The sequence below is a fragment of the Plasmodium chabaudi genome (assembly GCF_900002335.3).
Source record: "Plasmodium chabaudi chabaudi strain AS genome assembly, chromosome: 1".
Lineage (NCBI taxonomy): Eukaryota > Apicomplexa > Aconoidasida > Haemosporida > Plasmodiidae > Plasmodium > Plasmodium chabaudi.
In genome coordinates this window covers 32573-54851 of record NC_030101.2, presented here as the reverse complement: position 1 = coordinate 54851, position 22279 = coordinate 32573, and the positions used below count along the sequence as shown (strand labels likewise).

At 21.9% G+C, this 22279-nt stretch overlaps 8 protein-coding genes across 8 annotated transcripts; 3 read left to right on the top strand and 5 right to left on the bottom strand.

Moving 5' to 3' along the window:
• Nucleotides 1–1152: 1152 nt before the first annotated feature.
• On the bottom strand, nucleotides 1153–1644 carry PCHAS_0101300 (schizont membrane associated cytoadherence protein, putative; the record flags this gene model as incomplete). Its single annotated transcript, XM_738075.1, has 1 exon — nucleotides 1153–1644. The coding sequence occupies one exon, from the start codon at nucleotides 1642–1644 to the stop codon at nucleotides 1153–1155; it is 492 nt and encodes a 163-aa protein (XP_743168.1).
• Nucleotides 1645–3050: 1406 nt separating this feature from the next.
• PCHAS_0101200 (CIR protein) lies at nucleotides 3051–4487 on the top strand (the record flags this gene model as incomplete). Its single annotated transcript, XM_016797496.1, has 3 exons — nucleotides 3051–3059; nucleotides 3261–4232; nucleotides 4413–4487. 3 exons carry the CDS (start codon nucleotides 3051–3053, stop codon nucleotides 4485–4487), a joined length of 1056 nt encoding a protein of 351 aa, XP_016652963.1.
• Nucleotides 4488–5756: 1269 nt separating this feature from the next.
• PCHAS_0101100 (reticulocyte binding protein, putative) lies at nucleotides 5757–7714 on the bottom strand (the record flags this gene model as incomplete). The annotated part of the gene is made up of 2 exons (XM_016797494.1): nucleotides 5757–7558; nucleotides 7660–7714. 2 exons carry the CDS (start codon nucleotides 7712–7714, stop codon nucleotides 5757–5759), a joined length of 1857 nt encoding a protein of 618 aa, XP_016652962.1.
• Nucleotides 7715–9648: 1934 nt separating this feature from the next.
• Nucleotides 9649–11100, bottom strand: PCHAS_0101000 (lysophospholipase, putative; the record flags this gene model as incomplete). Its single annotated transcript, XM_016797488.1, has 1 exon — nucleotides 9649–11100. One exon carries the CDS (start codon nucleotides 11098–11100, stop codon nucleotides 9649–9651), a length of 1452 nt encoding a protein of 483 aa, XP_016652961.1.
• A 2721-nt stretch (nucleotides 11101–13821) lies between these two features.
• On the bottom strand, nucleotides 13822–14992 carry PCHAS_0100900 (Plasmodium exported protein, unknown function; the record flags this gene model as incomplete). The annotated part of the gene is made up of 2 exons (XM_732777.2): nucleotides 13822–14736; nucleotides 14906–14992. The coding sequence occupies 2 exons, from the start codon at nucleotides 14990–14992 to the stop codon at nucleotides 13822–13824; spliced, it is 1002 nt and encodes a 333-aa protein (XP_737870.2).
• A 1422-nt stretch (nucleotides 14993–16414) lies between these two features.
• Nucleotides 16415–17160, top strand: PCHAS_0100800 (CIR protein; the record flags this gene model as incomplete). The annotated part of the gene is made up of 3 exons (XM_016797476.1): nucleotides 16415–16426; nucleotides 16612–16998; nucleotides 17110–17160. 3 exons carry the CDS (start codon nucleotides 16415–16417, stop codon nucleotides 17158–17160), a joined length of 450 nt encoding a protein of 149 aa, XP_016652960.1.
• A 1736-nt stretch (nucleotides 17161–18896) lies between these two features.
• Nucleotides 18897–19667, top strand: PCHAS_0100700 (fam-c protein; the record flags this gene model as incomplete). Its single annotated transcript, XM_016797472.1, has 2 exons — nucleotides 18897–18977; nucleotides 19143–19667. 2 exons carry the CDS (start codon nucleotides 18897–18899, stop codon nucleotides 19665–19667), a joined length of 606 nt encoding a protein of 201 aa, XP_016652959.1.
• Nucleotides 19668–20953: 1286 nt separating this feature from the next.
• PCHAS_0100651 (conserved rodent malaria protein, unknown function) lies at nucleotides 20954–21628 on the bottom strand (the record flags this gene model as incomplete). The annotated part of the gene is made up of 2 exons (XM_051320966.1): nucleotides 20954–21186; nucleotides 21439–21628. The coding sequence occupies 2 exons, from the start codon at nucleotides 21626–21628 to the stop codon at nucleotides 20954–20956; spliced, it is 423 nt and encodes a 140-aa protein (XP_051176915.1).
• Nucleotides 21629–22279: the final 651 nt, after the last annotated feature.

The window sequence follows — 22279 nt, the reverse complement described above, 5'->3', positions numbered from 1 at the left end:
ATAAAATTATTAATTGAATTAAATTTGAAATTAATCATGAAATAAAAAATAAAAAAAAGTAACTAGTATTGTAAACTATAGGATTATTGGGGGTGATTATTATTAATTTAATTTATTTTTTCTACATTTATAATATTATAAGATATATTAAAAAAGAGAAAAACGGTAATATTCTAAAAAAACATACGCTTATTCTATAACTTGTATATTTTTCCTTTTTATATCCCATAATATATTAAGCAAACAAATTTGATCTGTAGAATATTGCAGCCCCCATGGGTATGCAAATTAAATAATGTTTATTATATGTTTAAATAAACAAAGGTTTTAAATTAATAAGAACAAAAAACGAATATAATATATTTATTTGTGCTGTAAGACAATAATTCGACATAACAAAATTGGAAAGGGTAAAAATTTTTGCAGTTAAAGCAAAAATATATACAGCAGATATATCTTATTATATAATATATTTTGTATAATAAATATCTTTGCTTAAAAACGAAATTATCTTTAGCATTTTTTTTTAAATATATTTTAATTTTTTGATTTGAATAAATTTATCATGGTTTGTATATTATTATTTTGGGGGAGATAAAACTATATAAATAATGAAGGAGAATTAATAAAAAAAAATTAATTTTTTATAAATTTGCATTTTCACTTAAAAAAAATATATACTTAAAGAGTTGCATTCATAAATGAAAAGATATTTCACTTCATGGTGCAACCATTTTTGTATTATCACTATATATTATTTATATTTTTTCATAAAAAAAACATTTAATAGTAGTAAAACAATGTATTTAAAATTGTGAAGATCATAAAATGTATATACTTATATATGGAATATTTCAAAATATAGCTTTATTGTATTTTATTATAAATTTTAATAACAATTAATCATAGATATATAAAAACATTGTTTCATGTATATAATAGCTTAGCATATCCATAACACGTATTTATTAACATTCACAAATAATGAAAATATACCAATAATGTAAATCATATTGTAACGATTGCTATATTTATAATGTATATTGCGTATTGCTTAATAGTTAAATATGCAATTATACACATTTAACTCATTAATAATGGTAAAAGATTATTATTATTTTAATATATAAATACGTGTTTGCTAGTTTTAATTTATATGGAAGTGAGATAAGCGAGTGCGGCAGCGGCAAATATTAAAAATAACATAGCTTTAACTCCTAAATCTTCGATAAGAAAAAAGGCTGATGCAGATGATATCATAATGAGTTTAGCATTCTGTCTTAGCTTTATCATGAACTCACTATTATAAATATCGAAACCTCCAGGGAGATTGTATGGAGTCTTTTGTTGACCTTGAGTAGGCTGTGGCTGAAAACCTGTTGGCGTTTTCTTGGCATTACCCATGTTTGGAAATGAATTGCGGTTTGGTGGAATGCTAGTTGGTGCATATGTAGATTGTTGATTTTTTTTTTTTTTTGATTGATTTTCATTTTCATTTTCATCAGTCTCATTCTGAGAAGCTGCTAGAATCCTCCCGTTTCTTATATTTAAAAATCTCCCCAATGCTTGGTCATTGTTATCGTATTTATTAATTCTAAGTTGCAAAAGCGCAATAAAAAAAAATATATGCGTTAAATATTTCATTTTATATTCACAATATTACAAGTATTATGTGTATTGATTATTAAAAGAGTTAAGTGTGTGTACAAAAGAGAATAATATTTAGTTTTTTGTAAAAAATGATTAATAAATAAAATACTAATAAGTATATATGCCGGATTCATATAAAATGTGTATGTGTTGCATAATATTAAATTATTATTTTAAAACTAAAAATTATTACATAATAATGCATTACACAAAAAAAAAAAAAATATATATTGGGCAATCTATTAAAAATCATTATTTTTAGTATCTGAGAAAAATAAATTATTAATATTTCTTACTTGTTCAATTGTGTAATTTAAATACTTAGTAGAACATTCTTTAAAAAATATTTTGGGCCGTTTGCGCTTACATTTTTATTTACACCCTTCTTTACCGATTCTAAAAAAAATAGATGGGACTTTTTATTATTATAAAAAATAATCGCCATGGTTCTAAATCTATTTAATAATATATTTTTTAAAATGGGTTCAACAATAATGAATAAATCGACCAATTGAATAAAAAATTAATAAATGACTTAAAATAAATATATCATATAAATATTTTATTGCAATTTTTCTCAAAAAAAAATTATATATTTTTACGGGGAATGTAATAATTACATTAAAATTGATATTTATATCATATCTAAAATGTCCCTTTTAGAAAATAGAACATATAAATATTACCCTTAGTACTTGATTATATATAATTTGGTATTTTTAATTATACATAATAAAAATCGTGGACTATTTTATTTTAAAAGGGCTCACCATAAAAAATAATAACACTGTTATAATAATTAAAAATATATAATAATGCCTAATTAAAAATAACGATATATTATAGTGTTGTTTTTGCCTTTTAATAAAATATTTATTATACCCAAAGTATAAATTATTAGTATATATAGCTCGTAGTAATTATATATATATATATATATATATATATATATATATTAATATTAATATTAATATTAATATAACGAATTTAATTAAATAAATGTTTATTTTATGAACGCTTTCTATTAAAAATTCGCCTTTTAAGAATAAACTGTAAATTTTAAATTTTTTATACTTTTTAAAGAATTATACATTAATAATTAACTTTATCTATATAATATATTGTCCCTTTTCTTTTATTAATAATATTTTATAATATTGTACTTCTACTATTCCATTTTATTATTTAATAAATTTTTATATCTATAAATTATTATTATTAAAACTTTAATTTGTACTATATAAAAAAAAATTAATAACAATATTTTGTATTAATTTCTGAATATTTAATAATATACTATAATAGCTATTTGTTACTAAAATAGTTTATAGTTTAATAACTTAGCAATAACTTCTTTTGAGAAATATATATACAATTAAGCAAAGGAATTTTATTTATAAATGGAGGAAGTAATACCTATATTAATTTATAAAATAATATGTTTTTTAATCTTTATGCTTTTTTGATTGTTATTTGATTCTAAATTTTTATTAATTGTAAACTGTGTTATAGTTATATGTTATATTGCATTATTTATTTTATATACTGCGCCCTATGTAATTTTATACTATATATAAAATGAATTACCTTTTTTCTTTTAAACTTTCCAGGAGGAAAAATATGAGTATTTACCTGCATATGAGTTTTACAGCAAACTCAATGAAAATGTAGCCGAAGAAGATAAAGAAAAACCTAATAAATATTGGAAGAGAATAGAGCCAATATTTGAACCGTCTGAGCGAGTTCGTGACATTGTATATAAATTACAGAGAAATGTAACATTGTTAAATGAAAATCGTGGTGAAGATCAACTATATGTAAAACATTGTTATGATTTGAATTATTGGCTATACGAACAAGTATATAAAAGTTTTAATTTGAATGAGAATAGTATACATTTTTTTATGACATTAGATATACTTTTAAATAGTTGGGAGAATATGAATGCTGATCAATTTAATGGCGAAAAGGATATATGCCAACCAGACAATACATTAATCGATATAAACTATTTAAAAGAAATTAAATATTTAGGTGATTATGTTGAAAATTTTGATACTATTAAATCGGCAGCTATAGAAGATACTAATAAAGCCTGTAATGTATATATTGATTATTTACGATATGCAATTCCAGCTTATTATGAGTGGAACAAATTATGCACACTAGAAGAAGAAAACCTATGTAATAAATACATTCACGATTATGAAAAATACGATCCTAAAGGTGTATTATCTAATTTATCTGTCACTGGACTTGCATTTGCACAGTTATTTAATAAATGTTATAAGAATATTGTAAGTATATTCTTAAGCACAAATAACGCATCTGAACGAACAACAATAAAACTTAGGAATGGATTAGAAACAATATCTTATGGAATTACAGAAAGTCAAGGAAGATCATTATCTGAGGTTGGAATCCCTATTGAAGAAAAAAGCGATTTCTTTTCTCCCATAATATATTTTTTTAATTCAATATATAGTACAATTAGTGAAATATATATCAATAGTTATAATGATATAATATTATTAATTGTATTATTTTCTGGAATTCTAATAACCTTTTTCGGAGTGAACAAAGTAAAAAAAAAAATATTTATACCCCTGTGAAAATAGGGGATATATTATAGGAATATTAGCAACATCATGCATATACATTATATACATGATTATTTGTAGTTATCAAATAAAAGTATTATGTATATGTTTATCATTTATTCATTTGTAAACAATTTATTTATTGTTTTATTTCCTTTATAGATTACTAAAATTATAAAATCCACATCCAATGAACAAAATAGGAACCAAAACACGCGGGAAGAAATATCCTTATAGTATTTAACATATTAAGAGTAGTTATATGAGTTTTTAATTTATTATTATGGTCTTATAATACTAATCGTATTTAATGCCATATCATACTCATCAATCCGAATTTTGCAAATTATTATAAAACTGTAAAATTGAGCCAAATCGGAATGGTGCGCTGGCATTGTAAAGATACAAAAAATTAAGAGACCATTTATGCTAAAAATGAAGCAAATATGTATAAGTTTTATAAATTTTGCGATTTATACAATAACCATGGGTTGTCATCTTAGTGAAACTAATTCAAATATAACTATATATTATCTTTATTTGAATAAGAAAAAATTATTATTAAAAGTATTTAGTTTCATAGAATTGCTCATTGATTGTTTTATGCTATATTTGTAAAATCAATAAATTAATTTGAATTTGGTATTTTATTTGAGTAGTAACATTTATGCTTTATTTTTTGATTAATGTGATCTACTCATGATCGAAAGACATATTAAATATATATAAGCTAGACATATTTGTTGCATTTCATGCATGCTATATATATTATATATGTTTTTGTTTTTGTTGCTTTTTAACACATATAATGTTAATCATATAAACTCATATAAGTTTTTTTTAAAACAATTAAAAAATACATAAACAAATTTTGTTGGTAAATGAATAATAATAGAATTCATAATGCTATACAATTTAAAAAGTAAAAACGGAAATATTAGCAACAAGTAAATTAATTAGTTTAGGAGTTCGACACATATTTGGTGTGGAATATAAATATATAAATTGGAGCATGTTTATTTTTATAGTTTTTTTAACAAAATTTATATTTTTCAATTAATATAGAACTTTAATATTTACTTGAATGAGGTTTTTATTTATATCACAACATATGTTTCATTTGATTAAAAATTCATTACTATTTATATAAAATGCCTATAATATCCAAAAACTATTTTTTGATTACATTTTCATTATATTTTTATAATTTATGGTTATTCACGTAGTAATATTTTTTGTACAAATAATTATATGCGAATATTTTGAAGATCGCTTGATACATCTGTTAAGCCTTTAATGGCCCACGTATATACGTTGTTTTATACAATTTTATACGAGTTTAAATTAATTTTTGATTACATTTACATGGAACTTAAGACATTTTAAATTATATCAAATCTAATAACGTTGGTTTATTATTTTTTATTATTGATTAAAGAAATGTATAATATGCAGTTTCATATGATCCGTTAATAGCATTTTCTTTAACTATAGATGTATTGGAATTTAAATGCGTATGGAAGTTTCCAATATAATATGATTTTTTATTAGGATATCTTTATATTCTTTCATATATTGTGAGTTATTAAGTTTATCTGTAAATTCTTTGCATAAATCTTTAATTTTCGTTTCTAAACTAAGAACAGTACTATATTTATCGTCTAATATTTTTTTAGTAGCCATTTTTGACGATTTCCATTTTTTAGCCTCTTCTATGGCCTTTGTAAGTCCATTTTGTGCTTGATTTAAATCCACATTGATAATTAGTTGTTTAATTGTATTTTCAATATGATGTCTTGTATTGTCTTTTTTATATATCTGTTCCATTTCTTTAATTAAATTCTTTAAATCTTTCATATATTTTATTATATCTGATATTATAAGGTTAATTTCAGCATTAGATATTTCTAAAGTTTTATTATCATAGGTTGAACTGAAATTAAAACCAAATGCTTGAAAAAACACATCTTCTAATTTATTTAATATAGATATAGGCTTTATGATTTTGAAATCATATTCATCATTTGGAACCACATGGTTTGTACATGCATCTATTTTCCCAATTAAAATATGTGGCATAAAATTAAGAATGTTGTTAAAAGCTTGAATTTTATTATTATATACATTTTCCAGATCAATTATACTTTCATAACTTACATTAAAATCGGCATAGGTATCTGCTAAATCTTTTATTTTAGCTATGACATCATCTTTAGAATAATTATTTGTTTTATATATATCATATTTTTTATATTTCATTTCAATTCCAATTAATTGAATTTGTGCCCCATTGCACTTGATTAAGTAATATTTATATTTCATATATATGTGTTCAATGTAGCTTTTAATGAAATTAAGTGTATCTATGACATTTTTTAATTCGTCGTGTTTTTTTGCAATCTCTATTACTTTTTTTATGGAATTCACATAGTCATTCGTTTTCAGAATTGCCGACTTTTTAGCTCGATTTAGTTTATTTTCAAATTGTTCTGTAACTGTTTCATAACGAGCTGCATATTTTTTGTGCATGGAATGAGGATCTCCCAATTCTTCATGCTTATATACGTAATCAACGTCTTTACTAATTTGGGAGATATCTGGAGCAACAGTTTTGAAATTTTCATTCATACAATGAACAAAATCGGTTGTTATTGGTTTTAATTCATTATAATAATTTGCATTTATTTTATTTTCATAATTATAAGTGACATCTTGTAAACGGTCTATTTTCTGTGCTAATTTTTTCCTCTTATTTTCACACGTTTTTTCTATATTTAGGATTGTTTTGTTAACTTTATTATATAATTCCTGTATATTTTTTATATGAGTAGGGAAATATTTAAATTGATATAGAAAATTATTCAAAAAAATGGAATAGTGTATTGATTTATAATAATTATATAACAAGATTTTATTTTCTCCATTATATATGATATCTATGTTATTTAGTATCTTATCATCTAATATAGATATATTGGGGCGATCAATAAAAGAAATAGTATTATTAATTAACTGTTTATCTTTATTTTTGTCATTATTTAAATCATTTACATAATATGGAACAGTTTCTGATATGAGTTTATTATATGATGAATTATTTGTATCACTAATATCATTTTGATTTACATTTTTATTTTCGGTATCATGAAAATTTTCACCTAAAATTGATGGATCGTTTAAATTGGTTTCATTTGTTTGATGATTTTTTGATTTTTCATTTAGACTTATATTATCGCCGACTAAAAAAGGAGTTGTTTCTGAATCAGTTTTATGTGCATATGACCAGCCATTTCTCGTACATATCATACCTATATAAAAATAGCGAATTTCAATTTAAAACACATTTACATCGAAAAAAAAATATATATAATTTTATGGTCAAATATACTACAAATATAATTATTATTACCTGTAGAGATTAATAGAATAATAAATATTGGTTTTAAATATACACATTTCCCCATATTTTAAATGAAATAAATAAATTTTTTGTTCACAAACAATGGTGCTAATTTTAATTGCATTTCATGAATGAAATTTGATTTTCCAAAATTGATATTATTTGTTTTTTTATTCGAAAGAAACTGCTATATATAAATGAAATATAAATTTATGTTTATATGTGTGTAGATCGAATATTGCATCTACATTATGTTTAGAATTGTTCTAAATTATAGCACAAATATAAAAATCAAATACAAAAAAAAAAACTTAAATTATTAATATTTAAAAAATAATAATTCAAAAGCTTAACATGATATATTTATATTTGATGTAAGCATATTGTCAAATAAAAAATTAGTTACCTTATAATTGTAATTATCGTAATTTATAAAAACAAAAAAAAATAATGTAAGGGCCAAAGTAATAGCAAATAAAAATCAAATAAATTGAATTTATGAAAGAAAAAAAAATTCGAATTGAAATTATAGTTGTTCAATTTATAAATATAAAATAAACCGCGAAAATTATATGTGCATATCTATAACAAATGGTAACTATAATACACAACGAAAAAAATTAGTTAAACAACTTTAATACAGTTCAAATAAACTATATATAATTACACATAGAAATTGTTATAATAACATTTAAAATAAATATATTATTTTTGAATATAATTTTTTATATATGATTGTTTTATCTAAAAATTTTAGAGGATTAATATCTTTAAGGCAGAATCTTAAATAAATAAAATTTTGCTTAAAACAAATTTGTTCTGGTTTATTGCATCATGCTGAATATTTTTGTTTTAGAAAAGCACAATGAAACTATAATATTGAATTTTTTTTTGAGAAAATATGCATGCTGTTTCTAATTTTTTGTTATATATATTATTACTGAAAGTTAAGGGATTTATTAACATAATATATAACATAAATTTTTTAAAAACGAGTATTATATGGAATCTTTAAATATAATGTAGGACTTTTCTATATTATTATAATAAAAAAACTTTAAAACACTAAATATATTGAAAAACACATTTTTTGCATCTTATAATTTTTAAAATGTGGACACTTCAATATGACTTATAGGGGTCAAAATTTTAGGTTGGGGATTATATTTTATGGAATTTTTTACAATTTGATAATATCTATTTGTCTATTCAATTTTATTGTAGCTATTATAATATAATCAAAAAACTCTTTAAATATATGTAAGTAAAAATATAAAAAAAACTGTTTATATATATCACAAGCCTTGCAAACTTTTATTTCTATAATTTAACATAAAAATGATTATCAAATTAATATTAAAGGAAGATCGAAAGCATAAATAATAGATATTTATTAATTATAATACATGTCTTTGATATATTCTGGTAATTAAATATGATTAAAGTGTAATGTCATGATTTTATCTTCCAATAATAAATTGTGGTTAATCACATATAAGAATTCTTAACATATTATGAGTGTCGCTTTACTTAATAAATGATAACCATTATATTTAGAATTCTATTAAATCTAATTTTTCTGTTGGTGTAGAATATACATGTTTTTTGACTCGTGGAATTGTTATATAATGGTAGTTCAAAGCTTGCACACACTCCCTTTAATGATAATAAGATTTTTTATAGTTTCATATATTTACATAACAATATATTTTGTTTTGTATTTCATTTTGGAATATTATAAACAATTGTTCGCATTGTGTACCCTTAAATGCATGAATAATGAGAGCCTTATTATATATCTATATACAAATTTAATTTAAAAAATCAATTTGAAGCACCAAAAAACATATATATAATGTAAAAAGATATAATATATTTATTATTATCTTTTCTTGTTTTAACTTAAAAAATTCATCAAAAAAGGTACATTTATGTTTATAAAAGTACAAAAAAATAATTAATATAAGCATTATTAACGCACATTTATATTTAATTTTCTTATCCATTTTCTATTTCGCCTTCATCATTGCTTCTTAAATTACTAATCCAATCAATAATTGTTTTTAAAATTTCTTCATTTCCTGGCTCTATCGTTATATCATGGTTCATATCATCAACAATATATATATTTTTTTTTTTAACTTTTGCTTTACCATGAAACAATACTGATCCTTTATAATAACAAACACTGTCATCGCTTGAATGCACAAATAATAAAGGAATATCTGTTGGCATATAATTAATATCACTGTCCAACGTGATCGTTGCTTTTATTAGTTCAGACATACACTTAAATTTTATTCCATTATTATTTCGAAATTTATCATGCTTATATATATTAGAAGCATATTTGGATATTTTAAAGCGAAATTCTGATGGAATTAGTGCATGAGGCATGAAATTAGACATGTGATCTATTATAGGCAAATAAACATTCTTAAATGAATTGCTTTCATCATTCAAAAATGTTTTTATTATTATCATACCAGATAAAGATACGCAACCTTTAATATTTAATTTATCTAAATAATTATAGTATCCTTCATGTTTATCACTGGCGCTAGTAATAGCATTTGTCGTAGCAGAGGTACTAGCACAGGAATTATCGGAATCATAATCATTATAATTATTCACATCATTGCCAATTTCATTAATATTAGTAGAATTGTCTAATATGCTGTTACAGTTTTTGTAGTTATTTGCATCTCCAGAATTAATGTTATTTTCTTTTGCTTTCCCTAATAATTGTAATATTCTTAAAGCAATATTTCCTCCCATCGAGTGCCCAATAATATACATAGGAAGCCTTTTTTTTTTGGTTGGTACTATATCATGATATTCATCACCTGTTTGATTATCACTTGAGATATCATCATCCGTTTGATTATCATTTGGAATTTCATAATCCGTTTGATCGTCATTTGAAATTTCATAATCCGTTTGATCATCACTTGAGATATCATCATCCGTTTGATTATCATTTGGAATTTCATAATCCGTTTGATCATCATTTGAAATTTCATCTTGAATTTGATTCATATATTGTATTACATCATCAACTATATCATCAAAGCAATTAATATCGCCTCTTAAATTTCCCAATGATTGTGATTCGCCATGTCCTTGCAAATCTAGTGCATATACTGAATAACCACTTTGATTAAATTTTTCAATCCAACTATCTTTATAAATATAGTAATTATCAGTATCTACTATTATGCCTTCATTGTTATTTGGCATTTTTAAATTTATTCTCATAAAAGTTAATCGAGCATGAGATTTGAATCCATGAATTAGCAATATAATTCCTATAGCATTTGTAACTAGCCACCCATATGTTTTTAAAAGTAAACCATTTTTATTACAGAACCAATCTGTCTTAGGATTGCCATCTAATTTACTTAGTGCAGTACTTCTTAATTCATCATTATTGGATTCAATTCCTTCCATCACCAATATTATGAAATATAATAATCCATAATACAACTAAAAAAATATATATTATTTTATAACCAAAATGTATGCATATATATATTGCATTTCCTTTTAATAAGGCATTTTTAATAGTGAATGTCTTTGTTTTTTGCATAAAATGTATATGCATACATAATTAAAATTTTACATTTCAAATGTATGTATATAGGTTATTAACACAAACAAATACACCATACTAAATCGTATTATGGCTTTATACGATTTTATATATGCAAACTTTGCATACAGATTACATTAGTACCAAATAAGATTAATAGCACTGCATATATATTATAATAATATAACAAATCGTAAACAGATTATAAGAAATGAGAAAAAATGTATAATTATAGTTCTTTATCTTGTTTTCGAAGTTTTTCCTGGTATTTCATGCAATCAGATGCAATTATAATTGATATAAGATTAATGCAAATTATTATATTATGTTTATTTTCGGTAATCTATTTTTTGTTTTATTTAATTTTCTTAATTTCGATAGTTCAAATTTGGTCTACGAAAAAGTATATATTTAAAATATATAATTGCTATATATTATTTTTTTATTAATAAATAATGGCTTATATAATACTTTTACATAGAAAATAATAATGACCAAATACAAATGCATAGCATATTTATTTATAAAAGCAACGAAAAAAAAACGACACCCAAAAAATCTTTTTTCATTTTTATTTCGATGTAATAGCAAGTATATTTAAGTTGGTATGAATAAAAAACTATATATATTATTATTAATATAATTTTTTAATTATAACAAGTATAAAATATAATCATTCCCTAGAAAGAAATATACTAATATATATAATACTTTGGAACTGTTAATGGTTTATGGCATTAATTATGCATTATAAGAAAACCCATAAAGATATTTCCATTATTTTTTATTTAAAGTAACAAACATTTTATTTACCTCAAAATTATTGTCTACAATTAGTAACATATTGCTAAATTTTGTGATAAAATTTTAACCGTAAGCTTTACAAACGGATCTAAAAGGTTAATTTTTCATTTTACATGTTTATAATTTAGATTATTATAAAAATTGAATCAATATATACTATTATATTTAGCATACATTAACAAAATAAAAACAATCAAAAATAACAGAACAAAAAAAAACTGAATCTATATTTTTAAATGTTCTCAAAATATATATAAAATAGTGTTTTTAAGGGTTATCTTTGTAATATTATAAATTATCAAGACATGACAAAACAAATATGTTTAACACATTTTATTATTTAATATTAGTCAATATATTATAAACCCTAAAAAGCATTATGTTATATCTGTTCATAAAAATGTACGTTATATAGAATATCAAAAAAATAAACTTCTTAAAAGTGTATTTGTATTATTGTATAAAATACATTTAATTTTGTTTGAGGAATATTGTTAATTAAGAATGACGATAATTAAATACAAAATAGTAAATAATATGTTTAATAAATGGTTTTTCTCTATTCTCTTCATTCTTGGTTTATTTTGATTTAATTTGCCATATTTAATAACCTTTGGTTGCATGTGAAAGTTTATTAAATATATACAACCAATAAGATAATGGTGATGTGTGATTCATACGAGGTATATTTAAATAATTATAAAACATTATTTCTTTGCATATGAATTTAACATCAATAACTATTTATGATTTACACAAAATGTTAAATACTGTTGGTATTATGGTGCATCATTTTCACCATATCCCCAAAATGCTTTTAATTTTTATAAATACGATATTATATATATTTTCAACTCAAATTATTAGCATTTGAAAGAAAGTAAATACTTGTTTTCAATTTATAGGCAGTTAACATATTTTTAATGGAATATTGTTCTGCATAAAAAGTAGCATTGTTGTTGCGCACCAACAAAGCGCTAAGAATGCATACTTATTGTATTTTTAATATTTTATATGAAAATATGGCGTAAATGAATACGCTTTATACTTCCTTATTGTTTATGTTCGGAAGGGTGATAAAACAAGATAGATTTAAATAATTATAGAATGTGCATTGTTGTGTGAATTTCTATATTCTTCTCTTTTTTACTTTTTTAAATAAACATGAAATTATTAAAATTATAAACAGTCTTAAATTATTTTAATGATTGAATTTAATAACAAATTTAATGTTTTGATCAGACGGATTTTTACGTTTTAAAAAAAAACATTAAAAAATGGTAAAAATAAAGAACAAAACAATAATTTTTTATTATAGCATTTATGTATAAGAAATGCTTCGGCATTCTTTATTTTTTTTACGTAATTGTAGGAATGCCATATAATAGAAAAAATAATACGCATAACGAGAGAAATACAAATTCAAAAAAATAAAAATGTTATATATATGTTGTGATGTGAACACATTTTTGAAACGTGCTACTACTAATATGATTGTTGCATGAACATGCTCATATATTTTATGAAAAAATGGGGAGGCCAAGCTTTTTAAAAAAAAAATCATCTGCATTGCGCCGTATGGATTGTTTATATATAATATAAGGAGCAAGAGTTTGAACTGTTTGAAAATACTGGAAAATGTTAAAATTTAACATTAAGGAATGCACTTCTAATATATATTCTGGATATTTATCAAATATTGAATATTCCATAATAGAAAAAAAAATCGGTTACCCTCAAATATAAACACATTTTAATATACATATTTTGGGGGGCTAATTAACTGAATCCATATTTAATCTGACCTGGAGCTCCAAAGGTACATGCTCGTATTTTTCGCAGACGTGATTATAGGATTTTACTGCTTTATCCATGGCGTATGCAAGTGATAATATTATGATAGTGACGGATGTTATGTAATATACGATTCCTTTTAAATAAGACAACATTATTACTAATGCAACCCCCATTACTACAGGAATTACCATTCTAGCGACAAAAACAATAGTTGCTGCCACTTTCTTAACCCAATTTCCCATCTTGTATGCTTTATATAATTTTAAGGCGCCACTTAGCACGATTTTATCATAAAAACGATCTATTATTTTAAATACATAAGACAATACTGGAATTCTTTTTTTGGGTTTGGGAGGTTCTTTTTTTTCCTCTTCGATTAAAACATATTCACCATCTGTATATTTACAGGCATTATTGAAATAATGTATTGTAAAAAGTAATTTTTCCAAATTGTTAGAAGCAACTAACATTTTAGCTAATTCGGGGTCATCTGCATATCTTAATGCAATAATTAAATCGTAAAATCCATTAAAATCCTTTAATTCTATAAGCAATTTTTTAATACTGTTGTCTCGTTGTAATTCATTAACCACATAATCAACACGACTAAACCCTCTTAATTTTTTAAGGAGTTCTTTGATACTAATACCATATTTGAAGCCTTTTAATTTTGTTTTTATGTTGTGTGGGTCACTTTCGTCGTGTGATAAATTTGAGGCTTCAATTAATTCCCTGAACAATTTTTGTTTTTCGTCTTCAATCGTAATAGTACCAGTTTCGCGTGTATTCGCTACTTCTGGCTGACTCGATTCACTTAATACCCTTGTAACTTTAAGTGCAAATGGAGTGACGAACTGACTATTCTTGTTCCGCGATATTCTTAAAATGGAGGGCTATAAATTAAAAAAACAATGATAAATTATTACACAAAAATCATTAATAAAATTGTAGATATATAAATATGTTGAATTGCCTATAACACATAATTTTTATGTAATTTTTCTAAATAATAATGCATAAATTTTATAAATATTATATATTAAAAAATATTTTTTATAGTACTTGATTGGAAAAATACGTAATCCATATTAACAAAGTGAATATAAATATTTTGGATAATGAAAGAAAATCACTTATTTTGGCTATCATATTAAAATTTATATTATATATTATGCAAATAACTTAGTAAATATATATTGATTATATTACACATAATGTTAATAAATGATTTTGAATTTGTTTAAGTGTTGTTTTATATTCTCATTATTATTTTATATATTTGATTTTCTATATTTTGGAAGAAATAAATTATATACATATTAAAGTACATTTATATGTATACATTTTTTCGAATATAATATAAATATAAAATATCTAATTAGGCATTTTTATATTATGAATAACGAATTAATTGGAAAGCAAACACAATTCTTAAAATATTAAATAGATGAATAGTAATAATTTCACAGAAAAATTACATAAAAAAATTAAAATATTTTTAATGTTATAGATAATAAAAAATTATAACACAAACAATGCAGGGTATATATGCATAAGAGAGTACTTATTTGAATATTAAGGCTATATATATTTAAAACTGGACACTAATTTTCTATGTAATTAATATGAAAATTTTTTAAAAAAATGTTAAATATATAAAAAATTTCATTTAGAGGATTTTTTATAATTATATTCGAGGTAAAATATTGAAGAAATTTTTTTTTTTTAAATATAAGATGGTCCGCTTGTTGTAAAATATTTTAAAAAATAATAGTGAATAGCTTGACCATTATACGAAGCACAAATTCGCTTTAAAACAAAATGCATGAAATATTTTATACTAGTATATTTATTATGTGAATATATGAAAAACAATGTAATGTTGAAATAAGACGATTATTACATATAAATATAATATTTTTGTTTTTGAAAAATTAAAAAGGCCAAAAACAACTAGAACCATCATTACAAACGCTCAAAAAAAATATTTTTTATATAATAAATATTATAATTCAATGAAAAATTGCTAACTAAATATATGTACATAGATAAAAGAAACGCTATATACATATGGGTTGGGTTATATTCACAATGAAATTCCATTTTATCCTTTATTTGAATAAATATTATGTATATAATTTTTTTAAAACAATGTTCCTAATATTGGTAATTTGAGAATTGGTACTCATGTAGGTTATGAGTTGATTTCTCATCTTCATTAAGTAGATGCATGTAAGCAACACATGAATTTTTGTCACAAATATATAAATAAACGTAATGTGTTACCACATTAAAAAGTCATGGGCAAATTATACATAGAACAAATATTTTTAAAAAAAAAGGAAAAGTTTTTATTATGGAAATTCATATAGAAATAATATATAAAAACAAATTTATTTATTAATATGTATATTTAAGATTAAATTGTTAAAAAACTAATATGCGGGATATAGTTTATTTAATAATAATGATTTATATTAGACGGCCCAGAATTGGCAATTTTATTCTCTGCACAATTTAGTAAAGGGATTTTGGCTATTTGAAGTACTGTCATAAATCTACGAAAAAAATATGGATAAACATGTAAAATAAAATCTTTGAAAATTGGGGTAGATGAATATCATATATTATAAATTCACATATTTATACAATGACGGTATATTTTGATAAATGTTAAAATTTGTATAATATAAAATAATGATAAATTTACTCTAAAGGAATCCTATAAAAAACATTTATATAAATCTATAGGATATTTTAATTATTAGAAAAATATAAATAATGGTTTAAAAGATGCTAATCTTAGGAACATGTGTGAATTTTATGCGTTATTTAATCATATATGTAATACAATTGCAGATTATAAAACAAACGGTGCTAAAAGTAATAGTCTTTTTCAAAAATCTGTCAATTGTCTTAATAAACATAGACCCCTTTATGAAAATATTTATAAATGCAATCCATATCTGGATTTATTAGGCAAATTAAAAAATATATATGCCGATTGCAGAGATTCAGTTATTAAGAAGGAAACTGGTAATAATTTATATCAGCAGCTTCAAAAACGTACAACGACAAATAAAAACGATTCGTATTTTGCGAAAAGCTTTGAAGCATTTAAGCTCAATAATCTAAGGTGTAAACCAAAAAATAAAGTAAATATCCCGAATGATAAAAATGAAACATCAGAAACTAAAAAAATCATATCAAAGAATACAAACAAATTGGAATATCCATTATAATTCTTTTAGCACCCATTATTTTAGCTATTATGTACAAGGCAAATAAAAGAAAATTATGAAGTGTACTATTTTTAAAATATTTCCTCACTATAAAATATTACATATTTTTAATAATTTTATGTTAGTATCGTAATTTGGATGGAGAAAGGACTTGAAGAAAAAATCAAACTATAAAATCTATAAATTTCGTTTATAGGGGAAAAAAACACTATTAAACATACACAAACTTATGCAGGCTGATCCTGTACCATTTATTAATTTATTTTTTTGTTAATCTTTTTGCCTATAAAAGAAAAAAAGACACTATATATTGGCAAACTTAATTAACCTATATTTGGAGTCGAATTTAAAAAATGTATAAATTTAAAGAATACTAAATAGTAAATTTGTCATTGATATAATTAATTTTTATAAATGGGAACCAAGTTAAGGCTCTATTTCATGTTTTATAATAAAAGATAAAATAAATTTTCTATATGATGGAATTCTCTATTATAACTGAATTATAATATTTCTTTGTCTTTAATTATATTTATAAAAGCCAACATATTTTATTGTTTAAACACAAAATGTGCCTTAATACTTTTTAAATAAGTACAACGAAAATAAAAGTTAATATCATTAAATATATTTCATTTTTCAATTTGGAATAAAAATAAATTGCTATCCCTTTCAATATATTGGTTCTATATGTATTATTTTTCTCATTTAATATGTAATTTGATTATTCGTTTGGATTGCATTTGAAAATATTAATATTTTATATTATTTGAATAGAAATAATATATTTAATAGTGTATATTCATAGGTATGTTATATATATAAAATTATTACAAGCCAATCTATGAAAAATATATTTTTATAAACAAGTTGTAAATAAAATGTAGAATATTATTAAATATTATTAAACATTTGAGAATTATAACAAACAAAAGCATATTTTATATGTAAATAACAACTTTTGTTAATTGTTTTTCACATGTTTGCATATATTGATTTACAATATATATGTATATAATATTTGATTACTACAATTAATGTGTACTAATTTGTTTGTAGGCAAACAATAGAAAAATATAAATATATAGAGTGCCAAACATGTTATTAAATGAGCCTTTAAATTATACTAAAAATTTATTTATTTATTTATTTATTTAAAAATATGCAAAAAATATATTTTAGATTGAATCTATTACATAAATTTATTTGTTTATAATTAAAATAGTACATTCTGCACGAAAATAAATTTTTATTTGAAAAAAACATAAATATAAAAATTTTCGTAATTTATATCTATATCTTTAATGGTAGCAGTTATTATATATTTATATGATTATATATGCATATAAAATAGCGGAATATTTATTTATATTTTAAATATTAAAAATAATTTTGTTATATTTAATATAATGGTTTAAATAAACAAAAAATGTACAGAACAAATTGCTATGTATATTTTTTATGTATTTAAAATAAATTATATTATTTATTGTTAATATTTACATAAAAATAAAAATAAAATTTTTAATTTTGTTAAACCATAATTACAGGTTTATAGATTTGGAGATCGTTTAATACAACAGCAGCATATAATTTTATTATAATATACTTTCATAAATATCAAATAATTTGTTTATATAAATTATAATTAAAAAAAATGTATAAGAACATATTTCTAATAATTTAATATTTAATAATAGAACTATTGTTTTACAATAATAATAAATAAAAAGGGAGCTGGAAATGAATAAAACATATATATATTATTTACAGAATAAGGCTTCGAGGAAACGCTTTTTATTAATAAGACCATGAATAAAAGTATATATAGTTTAGTTACCGTTGTTTCCTATATCCTTTTGATTGTAGCAATACAATGTTTTATAAACAATGTAAGCCAAAAAACACAACAAGTAAAAATATATATCGGAAAGTTATATAGATAGGCATGTTATACATCGACTTATTTTTATTTCATCTTATATAAAAAACATAGTTTACATATTGTTATGTATACATTAATAGATACATTTATTAATACGTTTATTGATATGCAGGGCGATTTAAATAAATATGTCAAGAAAAATAAAGATGTGCACAATGAATATGAAATAAACAGTATAAATGGAAATAATAATGAAAATTTTAGATATAGAAGTCTTTCAGAATATTATATAGAAAATGATTACACTTTCGGTTCTACTACGATTGAAGAAATTTCACGTAATAGAGAGTCTAAATGTTTTGATTGGTTTGATTGTTTGAATTGTTTTAATTGTTTTAATTTGTTAGGTTGTTGTAAACGTTTTAATATATTTAAAAGAAATAAAAAAAGTAGAAAATCTTTAAATGTCAAAGAATCTTTTCCTAAAGTAACATTACTGGTATCAAATATTCCGCATGAATTTCCTGTACAAGATGAAGAACATCGCAACTTTTTATTAAAATTAAAAAAAAGATTCGAGAATCATCCTTCAAATTTAAAAAAAAAAATCGAGGATTACCCTTCAAATTTAAAAAAAAAAATCGAGGATTACCCTTCAAATTTAAAAAAAAAAATAAAAAAAAACTTTAAAAACTAAAACGAAGTGAATAATCATCATATTATAACTATATTAAAATGATATCAAACTAAAAAACGACCAAAACAATTCTTTAATTATCACTTAAACTACAATGTTTAGCATATGATACCTCTAGACGAATTAATTATGCTGGAGTTTTCTGCATTTACGAGCTCATATTTTAAGCTTATAACTTTTTTATGCAATTATTAAAATAATTGTAATATATTTTTATTATGCATTCGAGTAAAATGCTAGCATATACATATATATGAATTTGTTCGTTATCTATACTTATTTATAGTATAGAATTTGTGAGCAAATGTTCCCAAAATAATAATTGAAATACGATTTATCCGTTTGATATGATCATAGTATTTATTATTTGTATACACATAATTTTATATTATATGCATATGTTTATCTTTTATATAATGAAAGTAAAATTTGTTAATATTTTATCTTTTGAAGTTTATTAATAGAATAATATTATAAACAATTTCATAGATACATATATGCATATCTTTTATTCATATTTTTCTTTCACCATTATTTTTTGTATGCATAACTTAAACAACATTTTTTTTGTAACATTAGAACAAAATATTAATATATAACATTTATAAATTCGCTTAAATTAAATTAAACATTCTTTATACATATATTATTTTTACTAACATAATATTTAAGGAATGAACTAGTTAAATGATAAAATGTTTTTATTTATAACTCAAAAGAAAATTGTTTTAACAATCAATAATTTAAGTTATAACAATAGTAGAATTGTTCTTAAAAATAATTAAAATAAAAAATTATTAAGTATGTTTATAAGTAACAAAAGCAATGGCATGAAATGTATAGGCTCAATTTGCATCGTATCAAATATAAATACAGTTCATTCAATTTTTCTAATTATATGAACAAAATTACTATTTCTTAAAAAATATAATTTTCACATGCACATACATGTTTGTTTATAAAAAAACTAAATCGTTCAATCACGCTATCATACTATTTTATCGTCTTATAAAAATTTAATAAGCATAAATAAATGTATTGGAATATTATGAAAATTCCATAAAATAAATACAATGTGTTAAAATATATTTAAAAATGGCACTACTTTCCTATTATTACAAAAAAAATGAATCCATAAGATATGCATCCATTTTTATTAATATATTTTTATGTTTTGTCTTTTCTATAAAATAATCTGTCTATGTAATAGAAATATACGAATATGATTCATATATGTTTCATTTGAAGCTGTATAGGGGATATGTTTTTTATATTTTAAATAAATATTATGGATCTGGATTCTTATTATTTACTACTTTTTTTATTAATTGGGATATATGAGAAGTCGGATTTGAAAGACTGCTAGAAACGGATTCACTAATAAGGCGTATAATATTGATAGCAAATATTGTGAATATACCAAAGGTGCAAGCTTTATATATTTTTAATAACCTATTGAACCCTTTGATCATTTCCTTTTCTTTTTCATGAACTAAATGCATAAATTCTTCACTATTTTCTAAGGATATAGAATAATAAATCATATAAAGGTTTAAAAAAATATATAGTGTATGTATTTATCGGTATAAAAAGGCATATTAAAAACAATTTAAATATTTTTATATAATAAACAAGAGTGATGTGAACGGCGAAATAAAATAATATGGCAAGCATTTACATCGGATACAAACTTTTGCATTTACAAAATTTTGGATAATTTGTATATAGGGATAATAGACATATTTATATAAATGTTTAATATAAAAACTACCTGTATCATCCTCATCAGTTCTTTGCAAGTATTTATTGCCTCGTTTATAATTTTTTTGGTATCTCTTTTTGATCACACTTGATTCATCTTCATAATATTTTCCATTGGCATTCCGACTTCCCTGAGCAGTAGCACAATAAACTATTATTAAATATATGAAAGCAAACAAGCTGTATAATTTTTTATTCATTTTGAATATTTTAATGGTTAAAAAGGCTAATTAAAGTATTTTAAATATTAAGTATCTTTCAAACTTAAAACCAAGGGAATATTCCTTTAAAAAGTTTATTTATTAGCATATATATATGATAAATGAATATAAGACTGTGATAAAATAATAAAAATAAAACTAGAAATACTTATATAGAAAATGTTTAATTACTATTTTATAATAAAAAATATTTTTTATTTGTGAATTATAAAAATTAAATATAACGATTTAATGAAAAATATAATAATTGTTAACACATTGTTAATTAATTTGCATATTTTAACTAATGGCCAAAATCAGAAAAATGGTGTAAAACCATTATAACATTAGATATATGTTTTCCATAATAATTTATTGTACACATAATTTCAGGATGGAGGAGCAAGTATTTTAGATAATCAATGCATGCAAAATTTGCATGCACATAAATCCTCTTATGTAAGAGTGTTACTATTGTATGTATGCTAACCATTTAACCTATATAGCATTTCCATTATATACACGTTTATTATTTATTATTATTGTTGTTGTTTGGTGCTTTATTTTTGTTTTATAATCGGTAAAACAATTTGAATTTATTTATGAATTACCGATTCAAATTTAGTGGTTTGGGTTCATGGTTTTGCTTTG